This window comes from Centrocercus urophasianus, unplaced genomic scaffold, assembly GCF_019232065.1.
Source record: "Centrocercus urophasianus isolate 14NV4802_14NV808 unplaced genomic scaffold, USGS_Curo_1.0 seq_2, whole genome shotgun sequence".
Taxonomy (NCBI): Eukaryota; Metazoa; Chordata; class Aves; order Galliformes; family Phasianidae; genus Centrocercus; species Centrocercus urophasianus.
This window is the reverse complement of record NW_024884755.1, coordinates 15,684,884-15,710,334: the sequence shown is the minus strand read 5'-3', so window position 1 is coordinate 15,710,334 and position 25,451 is coordinate 15,684,884. Positions and strand designations below refer to the sequence as shown.

The following is a 25,451-nucleotide window of genomic DNA, read 5'->3' as shown; positions in this document are numbered from 1 at the left end:
GGCACGAGCACACTTCAAAGGGAGCAGCACAGGATATTCCTGAAGTTTCAGCAAAAAAGCACGGCTGGGAAGGAATGTCAGGGCAGGAGGGAGCCAGGAGGCAGCCTTTGATGGGCTCTGAGAACACAGAGCAGGGGAAACCAGTGCAAAGCCAAAATGAGAAGGTTCTCTGGGAGCCAAACTTTTCCTGGAGCAACTGGAGAAAAGAGATGCCAGAGCCCATCCTGAGGGAGAAACAAGCTCCTGATTAGACAGACGTATGGAGACATATGGAGAGGAGAGAAAGTCTAGTTTTTGAGCTAAAAAGAACGGTTCAAAAAGGCTTCAAAGAACAGCACAGAAATGAAGTCTTTATTGAAGCTGATTCCTAAGACGTTGCCATTTAATGCTCAGAAGACCCACAAAGTTTTTCATCAAATAAAAATAATAATAATTAAAAAAAAAAAACAACAACCCTCCTAAATCAAAATATTGGAAAGCAACTTCAAATTCACAGCTCAAGTGCAATTGATGCCCTCACCTATGTCTGTGCAGAGCCACAAGACACAGAGCTGACTTCTGTCACGGCTGTGCCCAAACAAAGGCTCCCTCTTTCCGACCAACACTGCTTTCAGAACAGAAAAGTGAGCTTTGTGGTACTGTTATGCAATGCATCTGGTGCATCTGGATTAAAAAGACAGCTGGGAGCTCCATTCACTGGCTTCTCCATTCAGCTCCTCTGTGGTGGTGATGGAAGCTGCAGCTTAAGAGATTTCAGGCAAAACATTACCCAGTGTCCAGCAACGTGTATGAAAACGAAGGAAATAATTAGCAATGGAAATGCTCAGTGAAACAAAGAGCTGCTGTGTGTAACATCTCAACACAGCCAGCCATCTGATCAGCTGCATGGTGATCTGCACAAGATGGGTGCAACTCATACAATTGTTCTCTACCTACAAAGTTCTTCCAATTGTCACATATTCCTTGGATGTTTTCGAACATCCCGGGATGCTCAGAGCACCGCGCTGCTGCTGGCACAGCTCTGCAGCTCCCTCCAGTTAGGAGGTGATAAAACTCTGACCAGTGAATCAAAGCGTTTTCCTGCACGCTGCCTCGGAGGAAGCGCAGAATTACCAAATCGCGGCGTTAAACTGCTTTTGATTCCTCGCGGGGTCTGGCGGTCAGAGAAAATCATTTCATTTCCTCCGTGCTCCGTAAGCACAGCACTGATAGCACCGCTCCTCAACGGGATTTCGGCAGCAGCTCCACCGGGACGCAACACAGGAGCTGTTCCTCCCCATTTCTTTCCCCTTAAAGCTCTTGAAACAATTCCCAACAGTGCTTCGATCTTTGCGTTACCCATAAGGATCGCAGGCACAAAGCTAACAGCACAAGGTGAAGGTAACTTCTCTTATGGATGCCCGGTAACCTAAGCAGTCCCGACACACAGCAGCCCAGCTCAGGCATAGCTGCAAAATCACACAGCTATACATTACTTCTTAAATTCGACCCCAATATCACGCACAGCACAGCCGACACGCCGGAGCAACCGGGCTGCAGTGCACCTCTGCTGTGTTTCAAGCTGAGAGGAAATGCAGGGGAACGGCACCGAACGCAGCGCCGAGATGCTGCTATCAGCAGCACTGCACCGACCATTAAACTCCATGGTACCAAACACGGCACAGAGGCACACAGGAGGCAGCCCTCGTTAAGCACAGCACAATTCTGACTTTCGTTTTCCCTTCCTTGCCGTGTTTCAATGTCACAAAATAACGCTGTTGTGCTGCCTGGGGGACATTTCAGCTTTCAGTTTTTGCCAGGTAGAAAAAAGCAACAGTTTTCACCGCGTTCGAATATTTTGCCCCAATTTCTGCTTTAATAATAATTAAGTAAAAGCACAAACAAGACGCCAAAAAAATCCATTTCTCTTTCCTCTAAAACGCTCCACTCGAACTGGAAAACGCAACTCTCAACACATTCAACATTTGGAACCAATATAGCGTTGGTGTGAATTCGGACAACAATTCAAGCTAAAGCTCAGTTTTTGCACTGACAACGAGATCTGAGCTGGATGGAAGGCAAAGCCCTTAGCTGCTAGGGCTGGACTTTAGACAGGAGCTGTTTCTGTGCTCAGTGTCGTTTGCAGACATGGGGCAGCAGGCGCTGGATGTTGTGTGTCCTTACAGAGCCTGGGTGCCATGACAGAGCCTGATCAGGGGGAGCCACCAACTCTCCTGTTCTGCTTTCCTGCTGGGAGCAAAACAGGGGATGTTTTTCACTTCCCACAGGTAATTTAAGTTATTATTATTTTTTAAATGAACTATGCTTTCCTCTTCTACAATTATACATTAGCCTATAATTAAAAGGCTTTTCATTCTGGGAAATCCCAAGGGCAAAAATTATATATTTGCCTGAAAATTTATAATACTGAAGGAGAGAAATGATGGGAGAGAATCACAAAAGCATTAAGGTTGGAAAAGACCTTCAAATAATCCAGTCCAAATCTGTCAGTTTTGAAGTTTGAGAAGTTTGCACTCCTAATTTTGCCGTTGACACAGAAAGGCTCTCCTCCTTCATATTTCAGGCTAGGAAAAAAATACATTCAATAAACATCAAAATCTATAAAACATCTATAAGATTAAAACCGTGTTAGAAAGATGGAATGTCCTTAATTGACTCCTTGGCTGCCAACACAGCACAGAAGCCACCAGCCCAACGAATCAAGAGCCACTGGATGGAGAGCACTAACAGCGTCCATTTGGTCAACGGCTTTGCAATGTTCGAGGAATTCTTTTGTTCCTCTGACTCTCTTTGCTGTAGCTTTCATTGTAGCTTTCCAGCAAAACAAACAATCGCTGGAAGAAGTTTAACAGTTCAGTGATAACAAGCGGGGGCCTCAGGCAGTGCAGCAAGCATTAAACGTGCTGCTCCGCCAGGAGAACTCAGACCCAATTCGGACTTCAGATGTTCTGACTCTATGAGAGTTGGAAGGGACAGATTTTTTTAGCAAACAAGTTAGATAGCAGCCTCGAAACGCATTGCACTACACTCCCATAGCAATGAAAAACGCAGCGCTCAGAAAAGTAAAGCATGCTGCAGTCAACAGATGAACTCCAGAAAGTGACAGGTATATTAAGGGCAAAGGGCGTTCTTTAAGGAACCGGTGTAATTTAAGTCTTCCCAAGGGAAGGGAGCATTTCCTCTGCAGACGTTTGCAGCCAACGTACCCAATAAATGCTCCTACGTGACCATTTTTTCCTAAAAGACAAAACAGAAGTATCCCTGAGCAGTCCTACCTACCCACATCTACCTCAATCGTCCCCAGTCTTCCACAGCTACTAATCTGCTCCAAATTACACACATGGATCCATCTGAAGGTCATCTTAATTTGGAGTAGCTCCACAGAAGACAAACCTGTTCCTCAGCTCTGCAGCTTCTAAGGGTAGATCTACACAAACTGCCATGAAACACATTTGTGAACTTCATGAGCGATTTCATTATTTAGAGTCCGGTGTTGAACAGACACCAAGTAATGGAGCTCTTGGAATCACTTGGAAAAGAATTAGTCCAATGACAAACGTTTTTGACAGTTCCATTCCCGTTAAGCTCGATTGAGTCACAGTTTAATTCAGAACAGATGATTCACTGATCACTCCTTTCCCTGCGTTTCATGCAGCATCTCCCTGATTTATCACCACTGACAATGAAAAACACGCACCAAAAGGTAAAAATCTGGCATTTTATTACACATCTCTGAAGATCAGCGTCCTGTTCCAGCACTGAACAGACCTATGGGCAGAAGTGACTTCCCTTTAGGAGATGTGCAATCCAAGTTCACACCAAATCACAACCCTTTCACACACAGAGTCAGTTTCACTGACCAAAACTTGATATCTGGTATTGAGTTTGGGTGCATGCATCACTGGCATGTACTCTTTTCTGTATGCTTCCAAACCCTTTCACCATTTGATAAGCTCTTTTTTATTGACCTACTATAGAACAAATTTATCCTGATGGAAAACATGATCCCAAAGCCAACAACAAAAATCACTGTGCTATTGCTGGAACAACCTCTTTGGTTTTGCTGTCCACATCTCCTGTGTTCATGCAGCACAGATGTCCTATCCCCGACACACACATTGCTGTTTTCCTACAATTATACACGCAAAGTGCTTTAATACTCCAAAAGAAGTTGCACAAAACAGTTCTGAAATGCATAAATTCTGATTAACATTTTGTCATTACGAGTCGATACCTCTGCTCACCTACCAGCACTGCTGACATTTTGCTTCTACCTGAATCTGATCACAGAGACTTCTACATCCCTTTCTCTTTTTAACAATCGAAACCAATGGGCTGACTGAGGTTTGGAGTCAGAAGAACAGCCCCAAAGCAGAGCACAGAGTGCTGGGCACAGAGCAGAGCCTAAGTCGGATGAGTTGGGTGTAACAGCACCTCCTATGTCACTGCCACGGGACTGAGATTCCCCATTAGCAGGGTCATTACCAGCACTTGCAACAAAACAGTTAATCAGAAAAATCACACTAACCTGACACGTGACTTAAATCTAACGCTTCCTCCTGGTGAACTCTGTAACACTTGTGCTGCTTAACATAAATACGTAGCGTCACTCCAAAAGCAGGGAATGATCTATTTCAGGAGTAGAAACAGTTGTTAAAAAAAAAACACAAAACAACAGAGCCATTTATAACACAGCTTCATTCATAGCCCAGTCCTGGTTGGAGCCCAGCATCACTATCAAAGAAAGAGTATCTCCACATAAAGCAGTGCTGCTTTCTGCTTCCAGATCAGTTGGGAGCGATAGCTCTAGATGGATAATTGATGGAGCCTGCATACAGCAATTAGTCCCAGCAGATCAGATCCAATAAATTCAATCAAGCTTACAATTTCGAGTACTTATTGCACAAAGAAGAATTCTGTTCACAGAGCACCGAAGACATGGCTAAAAAGCAAGCTACTGTGGATAGCTTCCCAAATATACTTTCCAAATGTTACAGTAATAAAGTGAGATTTCGAATGCGCCGAATACATCTCAGCTAATTAAAATAGCATCTGAGGAACAGGAACTGAAAACTGCGCTGCTGATGTGGGATTTCAATCCCTAAAGCAAGCAGCAAATTGGCCATTTTGTAGTTCTTTAGCGTCAGTGTCTGCTTGAAACAAAAATTAACTATTAAAAACTCCAGCTGCAGAAATATGCGGTTTTCTATATGGTTTGTTCCAAGTCAGCACACAAATCACAAAGGAATGTTCTTCCAACATCCTACTTCAATTTATTCGATATTTGCTCCTCTACTTCAAAATATTTTAAGAATTCTGAAAAACTGGACTGAAAAATCTGTTGGAAAGATGAAAGGGATTAAATACAAAAAACAACACGTGCTCCAAGTCAATCAGTGGTAAAACCTCACGGCGTGCAGCATTATCTTACTAAAGCCTTTGTGGAAAGCCTGTGTAAACCACGTAGGTTTTCCCTCAAAGATAAACTCAGTGCTCATCTGCAAACGAGCCTCTGTGGTTTAACTGGGAGAACAGGGAGCTGTTGTGCCCCAACTCTTCAAGAAAGCAAATGCACAAAGAGAGGAGGCAAAGCAGGGGAGTCCTCCTGTTTGTGAAACAGCAAAACATCCCCCGGATGGCCCGAGAGAGGCGGACAGCACGGAAACCTGGAGACGGGTTTAAATCATCGAGATTTACTGTTGCACTTAACGCAGCGCAAAGTTGAACCGCGCTAATGGCCTGAACTCTATACCTGCCTTTTAGTAACCTGACAACGCGCACACACCAACACAAGCACTTTGTTTTTCATCACGATGAAATGAGATCTCCCCATGCTGAACAGTTAAGCAATCATCGGGGTCAGCCAGCAGCAAGCAAGTAGCTGGTTTCCAGCCAAAGATATACAATACATCCAGCACGAAGCCATCGTGGGCACCAACGGCACAACCCCACCACCACCACCACCCCCAGAACTCCTCGTGGGTTGCAGTCTGGAATGGGAGACGGCGATTTCTGAAAGCACACGTGGTCCACAGGGCAGCTCTGCTACTCCGAGCAACAGCACAGAGCTATGGGAGCGGTGATGGAGATGGGCACGTCTGCAACACGGCTCGTACGGCACGGGGAGAAAAATCATAAATGAGGAGCATTAAAAAAACCCAAACAAAACAAAAAAGAAATGATTTCTCCAGATCAGCACAGCAGATAGCTTTGTGGGGACTGCTATTCTACAAGCAGAGATTTTTATTACCAAAGTCTCTAATAAGGGATGGCTTAGACCTATGCCTTCTACGAAGGTAGAGAAAATTATTTTTCCTTATATTTAAAAGATTATCGCTTCATATCTCATCTCTTCTTATTAAGTTTACAGCAATATTAAAACAAGATTTGGGTGAATAAAGAACATAATATACTCAAAAATAGAGAACGTATTCTTTGGAGCATTATAAACGCTCCTGTCTGCTTGAATGGAATTTTAATGGAACAACCCACCCTCTTAGGAGGAAAACAGAAAAAAGATGACAGAAAATATTATCCTTTCCAAAGCCTTCATTAAACAGCCTTGCTGTACAACCACTGCTGATCACTCCGTGGACTCTGTCACTCACAGACTGTATCAAAGTATAAGAGATGAACAAATCACCTTTATTCACTTCTTCCAGCAGCCCAGAGCGCACACACAAAACAAAAATAATTTGGAGGAAGAAAGCCTAATATTTTTCAGTATTAAAATAATAAGCTGATTTTAGCATCTCTGTGCACTCCATTACTTTTGATCAGTAAAGCAAGGAACAGCAACAAAGGTTATAATGTGAGTACAAGACTCCACAGGTCATTAAGACGCTGTGTTGGGAGCTGGGACTTCTGAACAGAAGACAAAAATAGTTGAGTGACATAATGTCTAAGCCTTAAGAAGCACTAGGGAAAAACTTGGTGTTTAAAGCACAGACATTATATTATGCTCTTAGAGCCAACTATCTGCTGGAATTTACTATTTGCTCCCAAAACAAATCTTTACCTGCGTCACTGAAATGAAGCATGAAAGCAGGGTCAATTTTGGATCTTCTGTTATTAATGGGAAGCTATTTCCTTCATGTTTCGCTTTGCCAAGAGCTGAACTGAACGAAAAAATGCCATAAATACATATGAGATTTTGCTACTGAAGACTGTTTACAGCCCCATCAGCAGAGGGATTTTTTTTCTGCACATAAGGGCAGGCTGAATCTCACAGCAGAAAAGGGCAGAAAAAGACAGAAGAGCACAGCTGATGAATTGCAGTAATTAATGATCACCAGAAGATGGAGAAAGTAAGTTGATTTGAAAGGCAATCACAGTGTTCTCACTTATAGAGATCACAGAATCATGGAATGGCCAGGGCTGGAAGGGATCTTAAGGATCATGAAGTTCTGACCCCCCTCACCACAGGCAGAGCCACCAACCTCCCCATTTCACAGCAGCCCAGGCTGCCCAGGGCCCCATCCAACCTGGCCTTGAACGCCTCCAGGGATGGACGGGGCATCACAGCCTCTAAGGGCAGCTGTTCCAGCACCTCACCACTCTCCTTGGTTCATCTCCAAAGCAGCAATTCCTTTCTTCCACTCTCAGTGTACTCAGTTAAGCCTGTATCTTTCCTCCATGCTTCCTTCCTTGCCAAGGATAAAACCTAATTAGATACATTTATCTGAAAAGGTAAAGGGCACAAAACACTCCTTCCACTCTCTACAACATTCAGATGAAAACTTCACACCACATCAGTTCATTCACAGACTGCAGGCGCAGGCACACACAGCTACTGCCTATGGCAGCACACACTGATGCTGCCCATCACCACTTCAGAAAACGTTGATGTTTTCTCTCCTTTTTCCATCTTTAAGCAATAAAAGTCATGAAAACGACTGCATGTGAGCAGGTTAATGCAGCGAGACTGCTACCAAGAACAACTTGCCTTTCTTTAATCTCAAATCTAAAAATAATCTAGCAATCGTCAAGTAACAGGTCATTAAAAAAAACATGCTAGTAAAATACTTAGAAGGCTTCCATTCTTTAAGGTACTTCAGAGAAAAAGAAAATACACATTTTGAAATTTAACGCAATAAGAAAAACTGAAGCTACTTTCCAATCATTGTGGCTTTCAGGATGTGCCACAGCTTGGCACTGATTCCAGAACTCGGCCATCCAGTAACTAATTGCTGAAATTTTACATCGTTAATAAGAGCAGAAGGCCAATCACACACAACGTCCATAGGCTCGCTGCGTATGAAGAGGTGCCTTCACTTTCAGGCTTCCCAAGGCAGCTCCCAGGCAGAAGGATCCCTGAACTCAGTGACACAGATGTGCAAGAAGTGGTCCATCAACACAACTGCATTACAGCTGAAGTCTTAAGCAGTCGGAATGTCTGCATTTAAACACAGGTGTTTTTCAAAAGTGATACCTCGTTTATAAAGCAAGGCCTGCTGCCTTGCAGTGAGCATTCAAATGCCTCAGCACTGCCTCTGGAAGTGGATAAGGTAATCAAATCTAATAACCTGCAGTGAACACATCTGTGCACATTTGCTTCAGGAGCCTCACACAAAGAGATGACAAGGACCATCGTGGCCATCCTGCCTACAGCTGTCCCACAGCACAGCATCCCATCCTGCTGCACCACTAGAAAAAGGTGCAAACCTTCCTCCATTCTTTATTCGTATTTATTACCTATCTTAAACCTTAACTCACTTAACTGCTGTAAAATTTATTTGATTTGCATTTCCTGAAGCACCTGTTCAGCTACAGCACTGCCTCCTCCAACAGACTGAGCCTGCAGGACTCAGGAGCTCGAAGACTATTTTGGTTGGTCCAAAGGGAGGACTGGAATTTAAAACAGAGAACACCTCTTTGTAGGCTGCCAAATTAAGGAGCGTATGTGCACAAAGGGCTGTCAGCAAGGAAAAAAAAAGAATAATCTCAGTTAGAATGCTTGTGCTAAAATTGAAGTAGTCTTACTTTATCCACAAATACAGAATGTTTCTGTGTTGGATTTCCATAAAGCACATTTTGTTTCAAAACTATTACATTTTTGCTCCCAAAAACAGAGCAGACCTGCAAGGCTTCAGTACAACTTATTACCAAAGAGGAACCATTAGAAAATAATCAGTTATTTTTTTCAAGACCATCCAAGCAGTGCCTTGAGCTCCAGCTGCACTACATTGGGGTTTTCACTCTGTTGTTTTTCTTCTAGCAATCCTGTTTGTTTCCCTGCGTGCGTTATTCAAAGCAGATGTGCTGCAGCGGGGAAGAGCCTTCTCCATCTCCTGCTGCAGAAGTCACCTCTTCTTCCTCTCTGCCCACTGCACACCATCTCACACGCGTGCACGCGCAGCCCCCGATGCATGCAGAAAGACTCACGCTGTGAACGCGCCTCTGTCCCCGCGGCATTTGCAGGGCTGATGTCGGAGCAGCGCGTTCCTCGTGCTTTGCATTGCCTCCTCATTCCTTCAGGCTTTTGCTCAGAAGGCAGCTGACAATCATCTTAGTGCTACTGCCCTCTGCTGCTTGGAAATGAGGGATAGCGATAGCGGGGTGCATTGCATTTGGTCTTGACTGCAGCCTTCCAATTTCAAAAAAAAAAAAAAAATAGTATTTTAAAATCTTTTTAATTAGATCCATTATGTGAGAATTGGGAGCTGTGAAATACAGTTCTTCCCTCTGTTTCAGATAATATATTATTGAAGTTGCTAATATTGATAGAAACTGCAGTATCGATTTCCAAAGGCTTAGGAAAGGCAATTAAAATGCATATTCAGAAAACATATTAAAGTTTCCTTCCCAGCAAAATGCCATCTGCAGCACACATAGAAGAAGTGAGCAGACACTGGCTTGGTCCATCCGTACATTTGTTTGTATCACTGAATACCTTGCTGGAATTATGAACTGAATTGGATGCTAAAAAACTGCCCTGCTCTCCTTGCAAAGTCTGAATATCTCAGTAATTACCAGTGAGGTAAACAGACACAAACGAGACCTCAGAAGAGCTGCTTTAAAACAGTCCCATACGTTACTAAGCAATTTCTTCCACAAACAAGCTATTCTCATCTGAGTTTCATCTGCTCACAAGTGAGACTCCCCAGGTATTATGTGGAATTACTAGGATTAGCAAGGTTTATTCTCCACATTTGGAACACTTCTCTCCCTTTTCTATTCCTGTAAGGCTTAACAGCTTGCCCTGCAATTCAGGCTGCAGCAGAGAACAGCAATAGGACAGATGTTTCAAACACAGGTGATGAGGTCATATCTCCTTTGAGCTTGTTATGGGGAGTGCTGTGTGTATTGAAACCAGACCTGAACGAGGCAGCAGACCCATCCTCCTCCTGAGGACATGAAACATCAGCTCTCACTGATCCGTTCCTCACACACGTGTCTGTTCCAACACTGCAGGCCCAGCAGCAAGCTGCTACTCTGCAGCATCCACTCCATTTGCTCCAGCGTGATGGCAGCTTTGCAAGAATCACAGAATCACAGAATGGTCTGGGTTGCAAAGGAGCACAATAATCACTGCAAACCCCCTGCTATGTGCAGGGTCACCAACCAGCAGCCCAGGCTGCCCAGAGCCACATCCAGCCTGGCCTTGAATGCCTGCAGGGCTGGGGCATCCACAGCCTCCTTGGGCAACCTGTGCCAGTGCCTCACCACCCTCTGCATAAAAAACTTCCTCCTATATCCAACCTAAACCTCCCATCTCACTTTAAAACCATTCCCCCTTGTCCTGTCAGGAACAACTCTAAATGTTTATTGCATATGCATAGTAGGAAGGGTGGCATTACAAAAGCAATTTACAGTTGCTGACTTTTTGCTGCTAACCACACTCTGTTCTGGAATGCACTAACTACTCCAGCTTACCTACAGATACTCTTACTTCAGATTAAGTGAACTAATGCTGCTATTCCTATTAATTATTTGTTCATTGAGCAGAACAAATTGTCAGCTCTCCAGCAATATATACACGATCCTATTTTAGATTCTGAAGTGTATTAAATTTTTAATTTAAAAACTAGGGCTATTAGTTAAAGATCGTTTGCCTGGTGTCACTTTAATTAATTTCTACATTGGAGAAAGGCTGGCTGTGAGGATGCACTGAATGCAATGCCTAAAACACGACGTTGAGGAATGTCAAACTGCTCACGTTGTCATCTTCTGCCTCTCTGCAATCCAAAGCTTGCAAGCAGCCTGGCACCACGGCAGCACGTCGTGTGCAGGGCACACATTGAACACCTTCTGATGTGCAAAAAGCTACGGCTCAACCAAGGAATGGAATGATGGAGATGGGGAGAAAGGAAGTCAGGTAATCAGAGGAAAGAGACAGATTAGAAACTTCCTAGTAATTCACAAGTACCAAATGCCCAGAAACTCCCGCTGCTCCGAGGCTTCAAGCGTTAGTTAATATGAAGTCTAATTATTTTTGCAGTTTGGTATTTTTATTAAACATGCATTGAAATATGAAACCTTCAGCTAATAGAACACATGTGTAGGTAGAGAGAGTTCTTTTTGGAATGATTTCATTAGTTCCATGAACAACGATGCCAGAAAAACAAGATCTAAATTCAGTGCAACTACCAGGACAGACAATTCAGAAGTGGGTGGAAAAATAAAGAAAGAAAAAGAAAGAAATCAACAACTGCAGCATTCTACAGAGAAGCTGCTGTTTACTGCCAGCATCATGAGCCTTAAAACATATCCGTCACCTTGGAAGCTTTACTGATAAAATTTCATGGTAGATTTATGCCATTTTCCCCCGTCGTTCAGATGAATGATCCCATGCTTCGCCCTGAATGAGAAGCAGAATGCTTACTAGGAGCTGGGGCTGCACATCAGGAGGCAGGACCAAACCTCATCTCGACAGAGAGGATATTTGGAGCCTGCTAATATGCTGTGGTTTAAGATAAAATGATTTACTAAGATAGAGAAAAGGATAATGACAATGATATAAATCCATATGAACACATACAAATGATGCACAAGCAATTCTCACCACCCCCAAGTGATGCCAGAACTTCCCTTTGGCCAGTTCAAGTCAGTCCTCATTGTGTTCCCTCCCTGCTCCCTGGGCCCTTTGCTGACAACAGCCTTGGCTCTGCACAGCACTGCTCAGCAGCAGCTACAAACACCAGCATGTTACCAATGCTGCTTTTCTCCTAGAACCAAAACACAGCATCACACCTGAAGGAAACAATTCCATCCCAGCTGAAACTAAGATGTAAGGTTACAATAACACGTGGGAAACAGGAGAACAAGAAGAATTTCCAAAGGGAAAGTAAGCAGTCAAGCTGAGACCTAGTAAGTAAGCTATTAGTAAATACCTATGTGTCAGCTGGGCACATCGATATGTGAATGAAGACATCCAAGTGATGCATTATTCACTTCCCTTACTATCCAACTGCTCAGAGTCCCCTGGCAGGCAATGTTCAAGTTCTTAACCAGGATGAAAAAGGCACTCTCCTAAATAGCAATGCACAGGTGGGAAAACCACAGAAGTCCTTTTGATCGCAGGTCATGCACAGCCAATGCGAGCTACTGGATTGTTTTGACTTACATTACTGCTGAGCCGTATCGTATGACAGGTTTTTGTGCTCTTACCCCACTGCCAGTGCCAAGGAAAATGCATTAGTTTCAACTTCCATTCTTAAACCACAAACAGAGTCGAGTTTAACTCATTTTCCTTCGCAGTTTTTATGAGCTAATAGCTCCAGAACTGGTCACTTACCGCAGCTCAGCTGATGAGCAGGAGCCAGCTCAGCTGCTGCAGGAATCATGTGAGTGCTGCTCATCCACCCCGGGGCAAAAGCAGCCCACATGGCCTCAGCTGCTGCCGAAGGTTTTGATGTTGAGTGAAGAAAGGAGATAAAATGCCCTAAACAGTTGCTTGCTGCTTGTTTTTGCTCTGCTGGAACACAGCTAAGCAATGAGTGCTTTTGGGGGACCTGGGTGCTAGATTTGTTTCATACATACACAGCCACTCAGAACCAAACTATCCCCATGAATATCTACACTGCTTGATAGCCCAGGTGTCTTTACACAGACAACCTACTAACACACTGTATATACACACACACATAAGCACACAGCAAGTGCTTTCAGAACGCCATTTTCCAGCACTGTGTGTCCCAATACAACTGGCCAGATGAGCATTTGTGCTTTGGAAGTCTTTTTGCTCCATAAGCATCTTAGCACGAGGCAGAGCTGAGTGCTACTGCTGTATGGAAGGACATGCCTGCCCCTGCCTGGCATGGAGGACAGGGTCAGGAAGATGTTCAGCATTCAAGCACATCCCTTCATATAGCATGAATTTGCAAAGACAATTTAGACTACATTCTTTGGCTCTACTTAAGATGCCATTTGTGGCACACTGAGAATGCACTGCAGGGGAACAATAACGGTACTCAGCTGTGATTGACAAAATTCAAGTTAATTCATTCAGGCTGCTATCAAAGAGACATCAAACCACCTAGCATTAACCTTTTCAGAAGGTGCAATTTTGATATCAATACGTCGCCAGGAAGGAAAAGAGATTGCTATGTTCTAAAACAAAAGTTATAGCATGTACCCAAAATATCACCTTGCCCAGTCTTGCTTCTCAAAAAGTATTTTTGATTAAAGTCCCAGTAACAAATATTTAAAGCTTTGGGCTTTTTTAATCTCTATGTTTCATATTGCTTCTTTACTGCATACAGTCAAAAGCCCCAAGTGCTCGTGGCCTGTGGGTTTGTGAGCACTGCAGCCCAGGGCAGAGCTGAAACTCCAACCAAATATCTCAGCTTATTAATATTGAACACGAACAGCAAAGACTCACAACAGTTTTTTGTTTTGTAAAATCAAGTAGTCCACCTAGAAAGCTCCATACAGGAATATCGTTGTGAACACAGTAATAGAATTCAGCATTGAGCAGAGTGTGCCTGAGATCATACGTTAACAACACTGCCAACTAACGTGGACATTCTGCTCATTTAAACACTTACTGACTCATCACTCATAGCAAAAACTCTTTCCTTACCTCATGTATGCACACGCACCCAATAAAACCATCTTATCAGAAAGAACAAAAGCAGATGTGAAAGATCTGTTTCTCCCAAAACAGCCATATAATGAAAAAATAGCTGCCTAAAACTCAGCAATAAACGTTCGTCAGTTTGCACAGCCTGCAGCCCACATCTGGCCCCAGTGACAGTTGATAACATGGAAAAGAACATACTGTACACCAAATAATCAATCCAGTTAGTAAACATTGGAGTGAAGAGGCCAAAGAAAGTAGAAAACACAGGGATAAAGCCTATGGCAGGAAGAATGGTATAAGTTCGATCACATGCTTCAAGCCCACAGACAAAACACTTGAATTTATGTTTTCACACTGCTGCTTGCTTAAAGCCCAGAACAGGTTTTGCTCTGTAAAACACTCATAATGTGAAATCATTCCAATGCAATACCAATCATAAAGCAGGAAGGTGCTCAGAGCTCAGCTCTGTTCCTACCTGCCCGTCCTGCCCAACGTGCACTTGATGTATCTGCAGGTTCCCCTGTAAGACAAAAAGCATTGACAATTAACAAGCTGTGAATCCAGAAAACTGCTCACTCATGAAGAAAGCCCGTTTCTCATCTCATTATCAAACCACTTCAATATTAAGGATATCTACTAATTGAGGAAACATTTCTGAGGGCTATCTTGGCAATTCAGATATGCTTCAATGCTCAGTGCTTTAACCACAGAGGATCAACAGACTTCTGTTATAAAAAAAAGCAAGGAGGGCTTTCAGCACCAGCAAGTTTTCCTAGGATTGTTCTTTTTCCATATACACATGTAAGTGCCAATGTAAGTCAAAGCCTTACTGAACTAGAATCAGTTGTGCAAGACTTATCAGCACAGGATGCTGCCAGAAAGTCAGTCTGTGCTAACAGGTTTTTGTTTCACCAATATTTCATGCTGAAGGCCAGCACGGTTCTGTTACAGGAACTGCAGCCATTGCAACAAACCAAATAACATCAAGTGCTTAGAAGGGATCTGCAGCCACAAAGTCTAAAAGTGAAAGAAGAATGGTAACAAAGGGAAGCTTTCACCCATATGCTCAGGGATGCCCTGTTAAATGCACAAGGACAAAGCAAAAACCCGCTGCCCTAACACAAAGAAGGACATTGCTTTCAGGAAAACAAATTAGTTCTTTGATTTGCATATTTTCTACATTTTCTCTTACTGGCAACACTTCCTCTTCTTTTTTTTTTTTTGTTTTTTTTGAAGCTGCATACGTTGCAATAAACTTAAAACCAGATGTCTGCATCTGTCACAGAGCAACATAACCCTTCACTCTCTCACACCCAACAGCTCCCAACCCATGGATGCAGGCATTTAAACCCCAGCATCGATTATAACTGGACACAATGAATGGCTTTTTACTTTTCCAGCAGCTTTTACACCAATGGTGCACACTCCAAACTGTCCCAAACTCACTGCAGCACATTCTGATCCTTCCTTGCTGCTCCCTCGGTCTGAAGAGCTTTATCAGGAACACTGCTTTTAACTGTAATATTTACATAGTATTTATCATAATATTTACCTTTCAATACCTCCCTGTGTCAATATTCCTCTATACCAACACTGGTTTAAAGAATTTTTATTTGGACGCTTTGGAAATGGATTCAACTAACCCACAAAAAGATATGGCTATGAGGAAATCATATACAGTAAATACTGCAGTCAGTATTTACTCTTAACTTTATTTTGCTATTGCTCCCTCACGTAAACAAAGTCTGAGAGCAGAAGAAATAAGACAGCAGCCCCTGCAGTTAGGAGTTTCTATACATGCTGAAATAACCAACAGTTTCCCCACTCAGTTGCACGGAGCAGCTGCAGTGGTCCTTTTGCCTGAGTGGAAAACAGAGCTCAAACTGGAGGGTTCAGTACTGGATTTCTCCGTTTCCCTTCTATCGTTCCATTTTTACGGAAAAAATTATGAAGTGCAAATAGCGCAGCGCCAGATTGCTCGATGCGTGAGGAAGGTAAATTCACTTCAGTCTGGAATGCATCTTCACGAGATGAAGTCTGACTACTCTCCAAACTCCTGTTGAAGAGTTTACACAATTAAAGACACAGCATTCCCAACACAGCCAGTTTGCACACCTACACAATGCTGCCTCTCCTCAACGAGGATGCAAGCACCCAGCCTAGGTTCCCTATAATGCTCCGAGTACCCAGCTCCATCTCCAACAAAGACCATTTAGCACAGTCATGGACATCTCACACAGGCTCCCACATCAGGGCCCCACGTTGTACCCACGTGTACCCAAAGCTTTGGCTCACCTCGCTGTCCTGCGTGATTTGGACCTGCTCGCCTTGAGGAACCTGGGCTATGTGGAGATGGCCCTGCGGGATCCACAACAAAAGAAAACACCAGGAAGCATCAGAAGGAAACCAAAACTAGAGCAAGAAACTACTTGTTTGGATGGAATGCAGTTAAAACATTCACAGTTGTAGGTGGAAGAAAAAGACTTCTCCAATGGAAAACGTTTAAGATTGCTTTAACTTAAGTGTACCCATATTTTGCCATCTTTCAGTCATTCCTTTTCACATCAGAGGAAAAGAAAATGGGCATAATAATAATAATAATAATAATAATAATAAAAAGCACATTCATATAGTACATTTCTCTACAAAGGAAGAACCTGCAATTGTGACTGATACATGGGACTAACAGGAGTTGGTAGAGAGGCATTAGCTCTCCCAAACGGATGAGTTCAAAATAAGAAACCCATTTAAAGGCCTTGGAAACTCAGTTCTTCAAAGAGCTACGACAAAACTACTCACAGATTGTCTCTAAAAGGTTATTTTAAAATCACATGCATTTTGTCATTAGCCAAGTTACGGCGAGGCACGCTGCCACGCTAATAGCAACCTCTCAAGCTGCTATAAACTGGCATAAGGTTAGCAATTCCAATGCAGCTACACTGGCTTGTATTAGCTGAGAATCTGCCCTAGGGGCTTTAATAAGGTTAATGCTCAGCGTGGCTGGCCACACCACCCCTGCAGAATGGCATCATGCCTATCATTTGATTGAAACGTGGTTAAGAGGCTGGAAGGAATTCCTTGTGCATCCTCACCAGCCCAGAGAGGTCTTTGCCCCTGTGATTTACCTGGAGGGAGATTGGATTCTAAATAACCTACTTGGGAGTTTATAAGGCTTTGTGTTCATTTTAATATGCCTGCATGAGACAGAGATTAAAGATAATCATTTGGAATTCTGTCAAAGGCTCTTCTTATTTTATAACACAAGAACAATTGCATGTGATTTTCAAAGAAACACAGATCCCTCTATTTCAAACAGTTTCATTTCCTTTGGAAGGAAAGCATCTATTTATAGGGAGAAAAAACATACTGAAAGTATCACTCTGACAATAGAGACTGTATATAAAATTAGAGCACAGCCCAGTCCACGTCGAGATTAGAATCAGTTTCCCTCCTTAACACTGAGCTCTCAGGGCTCCCAGGGAAAAGCAAGGAACATTTAAAAGATCCATTTACAGCATTTTCAAACAAGCAATCCTTTCTGCCTAGGGACGGGGGGAGGAAGGGGGAAGAAGGTGACTTTATTTGCCTTTGTATCTCATAGCATTCCAAAACAAAACTGCTCGCTCATCTTCTGCAGATACAGAGCTGGCCTTCAAGGACAGCCTCTGTAGTTTGTTTGTGAATTCCACCAAAACCTTTCTGAATCTTAACTCTTAAAGCTTACAGACATTCAGGAAATCCCCAGCATTCAGTTCAACACTGATTTGCTTTACATCCACACGGTATAAATGACTACTGTGATAGTAATGACTCTCAGCCTCACGTGCTTCATTCCTTAGAATTAAAAAAGCAACACCATCTTCATCTGCTTCATATCCCTCCCTACATGCCAGGCAAATTATGACCATGTTTCAATTGTGGGTATTAGCTGATTTTTCTCCCAGATTGCACAACAATTACTTAAAAGATGATTGGCAGACCCAGATAGTTTTTTTAATGAGGTAAACTTTCATCACTCAGATCCACAAACATAACTATTTTGTCCATTGCATCCCTGTATTTCACGTCATTCTCCTACTTTGTCTTTCGAGACTTTAAAGAACTCTTTAACAATCAACTGACACAAAAAGCAACCAAGGTGTGTTCCTTAAAGTATACAGGGAAAAACCAAGAGACAAAGAACCTTACCATGTTATCTTGTGAGCTTATGACCAAAGTGAGATGAAAGTTCCTCTGTCTGCCACCTCTCTCACTTGAGTATTGACAGAAGTATTGGCCAAAGGCACCTCATTATCCTACCCAAACTCTTCTCTGCAGTGGCACTGACCAAAACCCTTGCAACAGGCAGACCAGTGGGTATTATGGGCTGCCATGCTGCTCAGTAGCTCTTAAGATTCCTGCAGCCTGGTTTCTATGGACAGAGGGTTTACATCATCGCACAGGTCTGTACACATCTCTGCCATTCAGTCCTGCTCTGTGCTTGTATGCTGCCCACAGGCCCACACTCAAGGCTTCTGGGTACCTTAAAATCATGAACACAGCCATTAAAAAAGCCTTAGAAAAAGGTTTACGCCTTATATGAGAGTGCATAAAAGCTGCAAAAGCCAAAGTTTCTGAAAGCTAATGGCAGGTGGACTGTATGCATTGCATCCTCAGGTTTCTACAGAGGAGTGGACGTGGAGATGTAATTTACTACTTCTGAATGTTGCATATCAGAAACCACATGTGTGAGAAACACTGCACCATCCATCTTTTCATTGTTTTCTTCCTTTCTTACATATAATTTAAAGAAAAAAATGATTGTTGCAGTTAAACCGTGGCACACAGGAGCTGAACTAAGGTATGTTTGGTCAGAATACACAAATCTTGTCTTAAAAAAAAAAAAAAATCGTTGTCTGAGCTTTGATAGCTGTCTTGCGGTCAAAAAATGTCAATATTTATAACTTCTGCTTATATACATGTATCTAAATGAATACACATGTAACCGTTCGGCCAACAGATGTTCAAAAATGCCTGAGAATGCAGTCATACTTGAAAATAAATGAAGCTATGATTCTGTGAATCACATAAATGCATTTTTGTTTCGAAAGTCATAGTTAGAACTGTTACTTTAGGGTGAATGGTACAGGCTGTAAGACTGCTGTTAGTATTATGGGAACAAATGCAAGCAAAGGGCCAGGCAGAGACTTGACTTCTCAATTCTAGATAGAATCACAGAATGGCCTGGGTTGCAAAGGACCACAACGCTCATCCAGCTCCAACCCCCTGCTGTGTGCAGGTCGCCAACCAGCAGCCCAGGCTGCCCAGAGCCACATCCAGCCTGGCCTTGAATGCCTGCAGGGATGGGGCATCCACAGCCTCCTTGGGCAACCTGTGCCAGTGCCTCACCACCCTCTGGCTGAAAACCTTCCTCCTCATATCCAACCTAAACCTCCCCTGTCTCAGTTTAAAACCATTCCCCTTGTCCCATCACCATCCACCCTCACAAACAGCCGTTCCCCCTCCTGTTTAAACGCTCCCTTCAAGTACAGGAAGGCCGCAATCAGGTCTCCCCAGAACCTTCTCTTTTCCAAGCTAAATAAGCCCAGTTCCCTCAACCTTTCTTCATAGGAGATACAGAAATGAATGCATATTTATCTGCAATGATTTTGCGAGCAAGTCCTGCATGGATTGGATATTCTTGCCAATAACTCTTTACATAAGCCTTCAATGTTTATTTTCTGAAAGTCACGCTCACTAAATGACAATGAGTTATTAGGAACAATAAGAAAAATTAAATTTCAGTTGAAGCAAAGTTTATATTAACGTGGATTGTCTAAACAGAGCAAGTTAGAAAAGGCTGAATACATACTACTTGGACTTGTCCATCTTCTCCTATTTGGTGGATCTGAACCTGCTGGGCGTTGGCCAGTGCGTAGTGCAGTGCCTGTGGTTGGTTCTGCTGGATCTCATTTGAAGCTGACACTGAGCTCTGAGGACCCTCTGAAAGAGACACAAATCTACCTTTGTTACATCTGTGTATCTCACGCCAGCAGCCGTGCAACAAAGCATTCTTAAAAACAGAGGAATACAAGGAAGCAGACGCAGATCATTTCCATGTTAATGTTTTTACGCACATCGTTGCTCGTTTGCTACAAATTTCAATGGAGCCCCAAACGCTGTTTTGCCTCTGTGAAAGCACACATTTAAAAAGCATCTTTTGAATCTAGATTGAGAGATCTGCAAAGGTCAAATGACAGGCAAAGCACACAGACTTGCTATGCAGCTGAACACTACAGGACCTGGTTGGTTCCTTCTGCTCGCTGTGACAGCCACCAGGAAACTCAGCAGTAGATTTTACCTGACTAACCTGCATTACAAGCTGACAGACATTCATTTTCTTGGTTTTCCACCTTCATGGAAAAGATCCTCAAACATAAGAGGCAAGTAAACAAACTAGAATTAGATCGTAATACACAACCACTCAAATACCATCATTCCTTGAAACCTGAAGTTTTTATGCATGTGGTGGTCAATAATAACACAATAATGTCAATAATTCCATACCAGAAGGGTGTAACGGAATACAAGGGAGCAGAGGCAATCTGAGAGAAGACATCACTACAGGGAAATGGCACCAGACAGTGCATCCCCATTGGGAAGAGCCCTGAAAGGTCCCCATGTTGCAGAGATGAGCAAGATTCTGCACGAGTCCCAGCTTCTTTTCCTTTCTCCCTACATCTGAGACGACTATGAGAACAGCACTGTCATAACAGGCTCTTAAAATAATGTATTTGAAGACAGGCTTTTCTATATACAGTGCTTCTACAATCAGTTTAATGGTTTTCTTTTGCTATGCTACAAAAATATTATCAGACAAAATCTTTGAAGCAGCAAGTTTGTTTTACAACATCTTTTCCAGAGTATTTATTGCTCTCATAACGACTTTTACGCTACATGGGAACATAAAACACATTAACATTTAACACACAGTAGCATTCATGCTATAAGGCTTTCAAACCCTTCAAGTGGAGGAAGCTGTAATAAAAATATTTAAGAAGTGCTGTCACTCTACTTCTGCTGTAGATAATTTTCTTACAAGATGTTATGAATTGTTTAAATAAAGGCTGGCAGGGCCTCATCCTGCTCAGAGATGGCTGATGCAGTGTGTTTTTAAGCACAACCAATGTAACAGGAAGCTGGTTTCCTTAAGTTTTTCATACTTCTCCTTAATAGCCCAAGATTAGCCTGAGAACAGAATGCTGCTTTCACAAGACTGAGCTTTATTCAATCATACAAAAATTTTAATGGAAATGTCCTTCAATAAAATCATCCATTTGGTGTCCTTCTTTCATCGTGCCTGCAAATGTTTGTGGAAGAAGACAATTTTGAGCCTAAGTCAGAACATGGGGATTGGAAACGAATTCAATGCCACCAAGCTTGTATTTACTTCTTTGCTGAAAAGTTCAGTTGTTTAATAACCAAGCAGCTGTAATTATGTCAACAATCCCCAAATGTGTAACTACAACCAGAACACTAATGGAATAGCTCAGCAAACACAAGTACATGGCTTTGGTACCCATTGGATACCTTGCATTTGATTAGCAGGTAACACCCCAAAATGCATCGCTTCTTAAATGCAGCCCTGTGCAATTCCAGAACCTCCCACAGTGCTGTACAGCACTCAGGACCAGGTTAACCAATTCTGTTTGTGATATGAGAAACATCAATGGCAGCCAAATAGAAGCACCACAGCCTGGTGCCATGTTATGACACCTGCTCATGCTTTCCATGGTCAGTGGCTTCATCGTCCACTTCAAGTGCTGATTCTGTCCTCCCACTGCCCTGCTGCAGAGCTCAACAGCTGAGTTACAGCCCAACATCGACACAGATGTCCAAATACATGAGCCTTCATTTAGATAAGCATCCATGTACCTATGTATCTTCATATCTACACACTGTACACACACACACACACACACACACAAGTGTCAAGTACCAATATATTATATGGAAAAACTCATTTTCAACTTTATAAACCATCTTTTGCTCACAGATGCCAGAAGTTAAGCTGTTCAGAAGGGAACAGAAGATAAGGACTGAATGCCATCCTGCTGCATATGTCTTCCACGGCCTATGAATAGTTTTCATGTTGACTTCACTGCAACAACCACAGTTGGCTCGATTTTATTTGTTTTGTGATTTTTTTCCCCCTTTTTTCCTCTTTGAGAATAAAGAAGAGGATTGAAATGTGTCTAATAACAAAACAGCCTTTATAATCACCACTTCTCTCCAAATATCTGACCAGACAAAAGCAATATTTATCCATTTTAAACATCCCCCATTAAAAACAAACACAAACATGAATAGCACACAGCTTGAATAGAGGATGTGTCAACAGTTATAAATCACCATCATGTAAACTATCTGGCTTTGCATGTACAACTTTGATATGTTAGAGAATCCCTGGCACAGAGAAGCCATACAGCTGAACTCGTGCTGTGCAACGCTTGGACATCAGCTGAGCAGCACACAGCACTGCTACTGAGCACGTTCCTATGGCAATCCCAAATCACCCTCATGGAGATGAGCTTGGAGCCACCCAGACAACAGCACTGCTGCCCTGACCATTCCACAGCTGCTTATGCTGTGATACAGGAGGAAAAAAAAAAAAAATTGAAGTACTCCTTCTTCCCTTCAGCATTTGTTTCTTCCTATTCTCCCTGGACTTTGTATTTATCAGTTGAGCATGCGTTCTCATTTTGGAAGGAAATGGAGGAGGTTTGGATTCTGCAGCTGATGGGATTTCAGCTAAGTCCCCTCACTTGTATGCTGCCATTCCAAAGTGCTTTGCTTCCCTGTAGGCTCCACATTTCTGCTTACAGCCTAGGATGTGTTTTCTCATCTCCTTGATATGTAGTTCTAGCAAGGAGAGGTTAATGGGCAGATGAAGAAAAGCCCTCTTTAAAAACAAGAAAGGGGGGGGCAAAAATACACCATTACCCAGGACTACAACTCTAACTTGTAAACCATTATCTCAACCTGACTCACCCAGTGCTCAACAGCTTCAGTTTTGCAGAACTGCTTTGAAGATTTGGCCACGCCATCTGTTTTCACATGTGACAACTTGGCACAGCTGAGCACTTCAGCCCAAATCTACATGTAAATCCCAAAGCCATGGCCTAACTAATAATTCCAATATGGAAAACTGTGATAACAGCTTTAACAATCTTAAGAGAAATTAAAAGAAAAGGAGAGAAGGCACTCTGCAGTTAATCCTCCTCTCAAAAAACTCATTCCCTCCTCCCTTCCCTCCACAGACTGCTAACGAATTTAACAAGAGCATCTCTCTAAATTATCATGGCAGCCACGTGCACAACTTGTATCAGAAAAAGGGAGAGACAAAAGCACACATGAAGGAGTAGCGCGTTGGCTCGAAGATGAGCAACCCACTGCAATTAATGCCTCAAGTCCAACAACAGGCAATGGAAGAGCCAGAAAAAATAAGGAAACAACTTCTGTCTCCATTTAATAATCTGCTACAACTTTATGCAAGCCATAAATCTTGTGGATGCTGTCAAGCCGCTCAGTCAATTAAATGTAGACCAATCTTAATAAGCATCCAAAGGGGTGGAGGACAGAGAAGAGGCGTTCACTGGTATCTCCCTACCAGCTTCCTGATCCTAGTCTGCAGCTCAGTTCCTCTTCAGCTCTTAAAACATGAACAATACACGACAACAAGTGCCAAAAACCTGTGGGGTCCGGGCAAGGACTGTGGGCTCGGCCTTGTGCTCTCTGCCACATTTCCACTGCTAATTTTTCCTTATCGTGAACAGAACAGAGAGGAAATATGTTATCATTTTCACACGCACAATGCAAATCAAAGCCACACACCATGAGGATTTCTATGCACAAGCAGCAGAAAAAGCCTACAAGTTTGGATGCGTTCAACAAGTGGAGAAGAATTAAGCTCAAGAACAGCAATTCTTCTCGGATGTAAATATTTCCAAGTTATCTATTACATGTGCAATAACTCAATGCTCATAAAACCCACCAAACCACAGAGCAGATGAGGTTGGAAGAGACCTCTGCAGATCACCTAATCCAATCCCCCTGCTCAAACCAGGCTTGACCACAGCAGTTTGCTCAGGACTGCAACCAGCTGGAGATGGAATCCCTGCAGCCTCGCTGATGCTGTGGTCAACCACCCGTAAGATCCCTCAAAAGCAGAGCAGCACAAATCAGGTCACAGGCAGGTGAGTTCCAGACTGCTGTGTTTTATTTCATTTTTTAAATGAAGCGAATTAATTGCTTCTAAAAAGCACCTCTGGTAAATCAAGAGCCATAATTCGTAGGAGAGGGAGCGCAGCAGAGCAGGAGCCATGCTGATCTGACACTACGTCAAGAACCAACACAAATACTATTTCCAATGACAGAGCTGAAACCAGGACACACATTGAGCTGTTCAACAATTTTTCACTGCCAAACCGAAAAGGATGAAGCCATTCCACACTTCTCACATAGCAACATTCAAGAAACACTGTGATACACATTGAGTTGCACTCCAGGATCTCTGTGGGTCCCTTCCAGTTCAGGATATTCTATTACTCTGTGATTTAACAAAAGAGAATGGTGCTCCTTTACAACATCTGAAGCAAGTGCCAATAACTTTCTGTTGATTTAAACATATACCATTATATGAAGATATAACAGAAAGCCACCTTGCTATTATCAGATCCCAGAGAGAGGTGATGAAAATAATATTACTTCAAGCCAAACAACTGCTTTGGATTTGAGTCTTTTTCTGTTGTACCTTTTCATCCCAACTTTAATATGAACTACAATATATTACAAGTTTGTAGTCAGAAAAACACTGCCAAGCTACGGAAAAAGACTTCATTTGGGGAATGTGGAGTTCATTCATTCACACTCAGGTCCTCAAAATCGTATTTAATCATCACTTAATGATTACAGTTATGATAATTAAATCAACACTTAATGAGAACAGCTCAGCTGCATGGCAGACACTATGCATCTACTCAGAATATTTGTTGATAGCAGTGGAGCATCTTCAAAAAGAAGTGTTTTCTGAATGCTATGGGAACATAAAATCACAGAATCACAGAATGGCCTGGGTTGAAAAGGAGCACAGTGCTCATCCAGCTCCTTCCCCCTGCTGTGTGCAGGTCACCAACCAGCAGCCCAGGCTGCCCAGAGCCACATCCAGCCTGGCCTTGAATGCCTGCAGGGCTGGGGCATCCACAGCCTCCTTGGCAACCTGTGCCAGTGCCTCACCACACCTCCAAAGCGAGCCCTAAAGCTTCCTTAGGAAATGGTGACCATTTTGCTATTAATCAGAAGGTGTTATCCCATGGTTATTCCTAATCCATTTTTAAGCAATACATGGAGGAATACAAAAAAGCTGCCCATTACATACAAAGGGGCATGG

General features: G+C 42.8%; 1 protein-coding gene across 6 annotated transcripts in view; it reads right to left on the bottom strand.

Annotated features, from left to right (window-relative positions):
- Window positions 1–25,451, bottom strand: part of LOC122161739 (BTG3 associated nuclear protein) — a 131,827-nt gene that overhangs the window by 49,379 nt on the left and 56,997 nt on the right. For 3 of the 6 annotated variants that reach the window (XM_042821342.1, XM_042821347.1, XM_042821344.1), the window contains 3 exons: window positions 19,875–20,005; window positions 16,319–16,390; window positions 14,499–14,543 (listed from right to left, as the gene is read on the bottom strand). In XM_042821342.1, the coding sequence (XP_042677276.1) occupies window positions 14,499–14,543; window positions 16,319–16,390; window positions 19,875–20,005 (248 nt within the window). The remainder of the gene's footprint in view (window positions 1–14,498; window positions 14,544–16,318; window positions 16,391–19,874; window positions 20,006–25,451) is intronic. The other 3 variants (XM_042821343.1, XM_042821345.1, XM_042821348.1) reach the window with 1 other exon arrangement.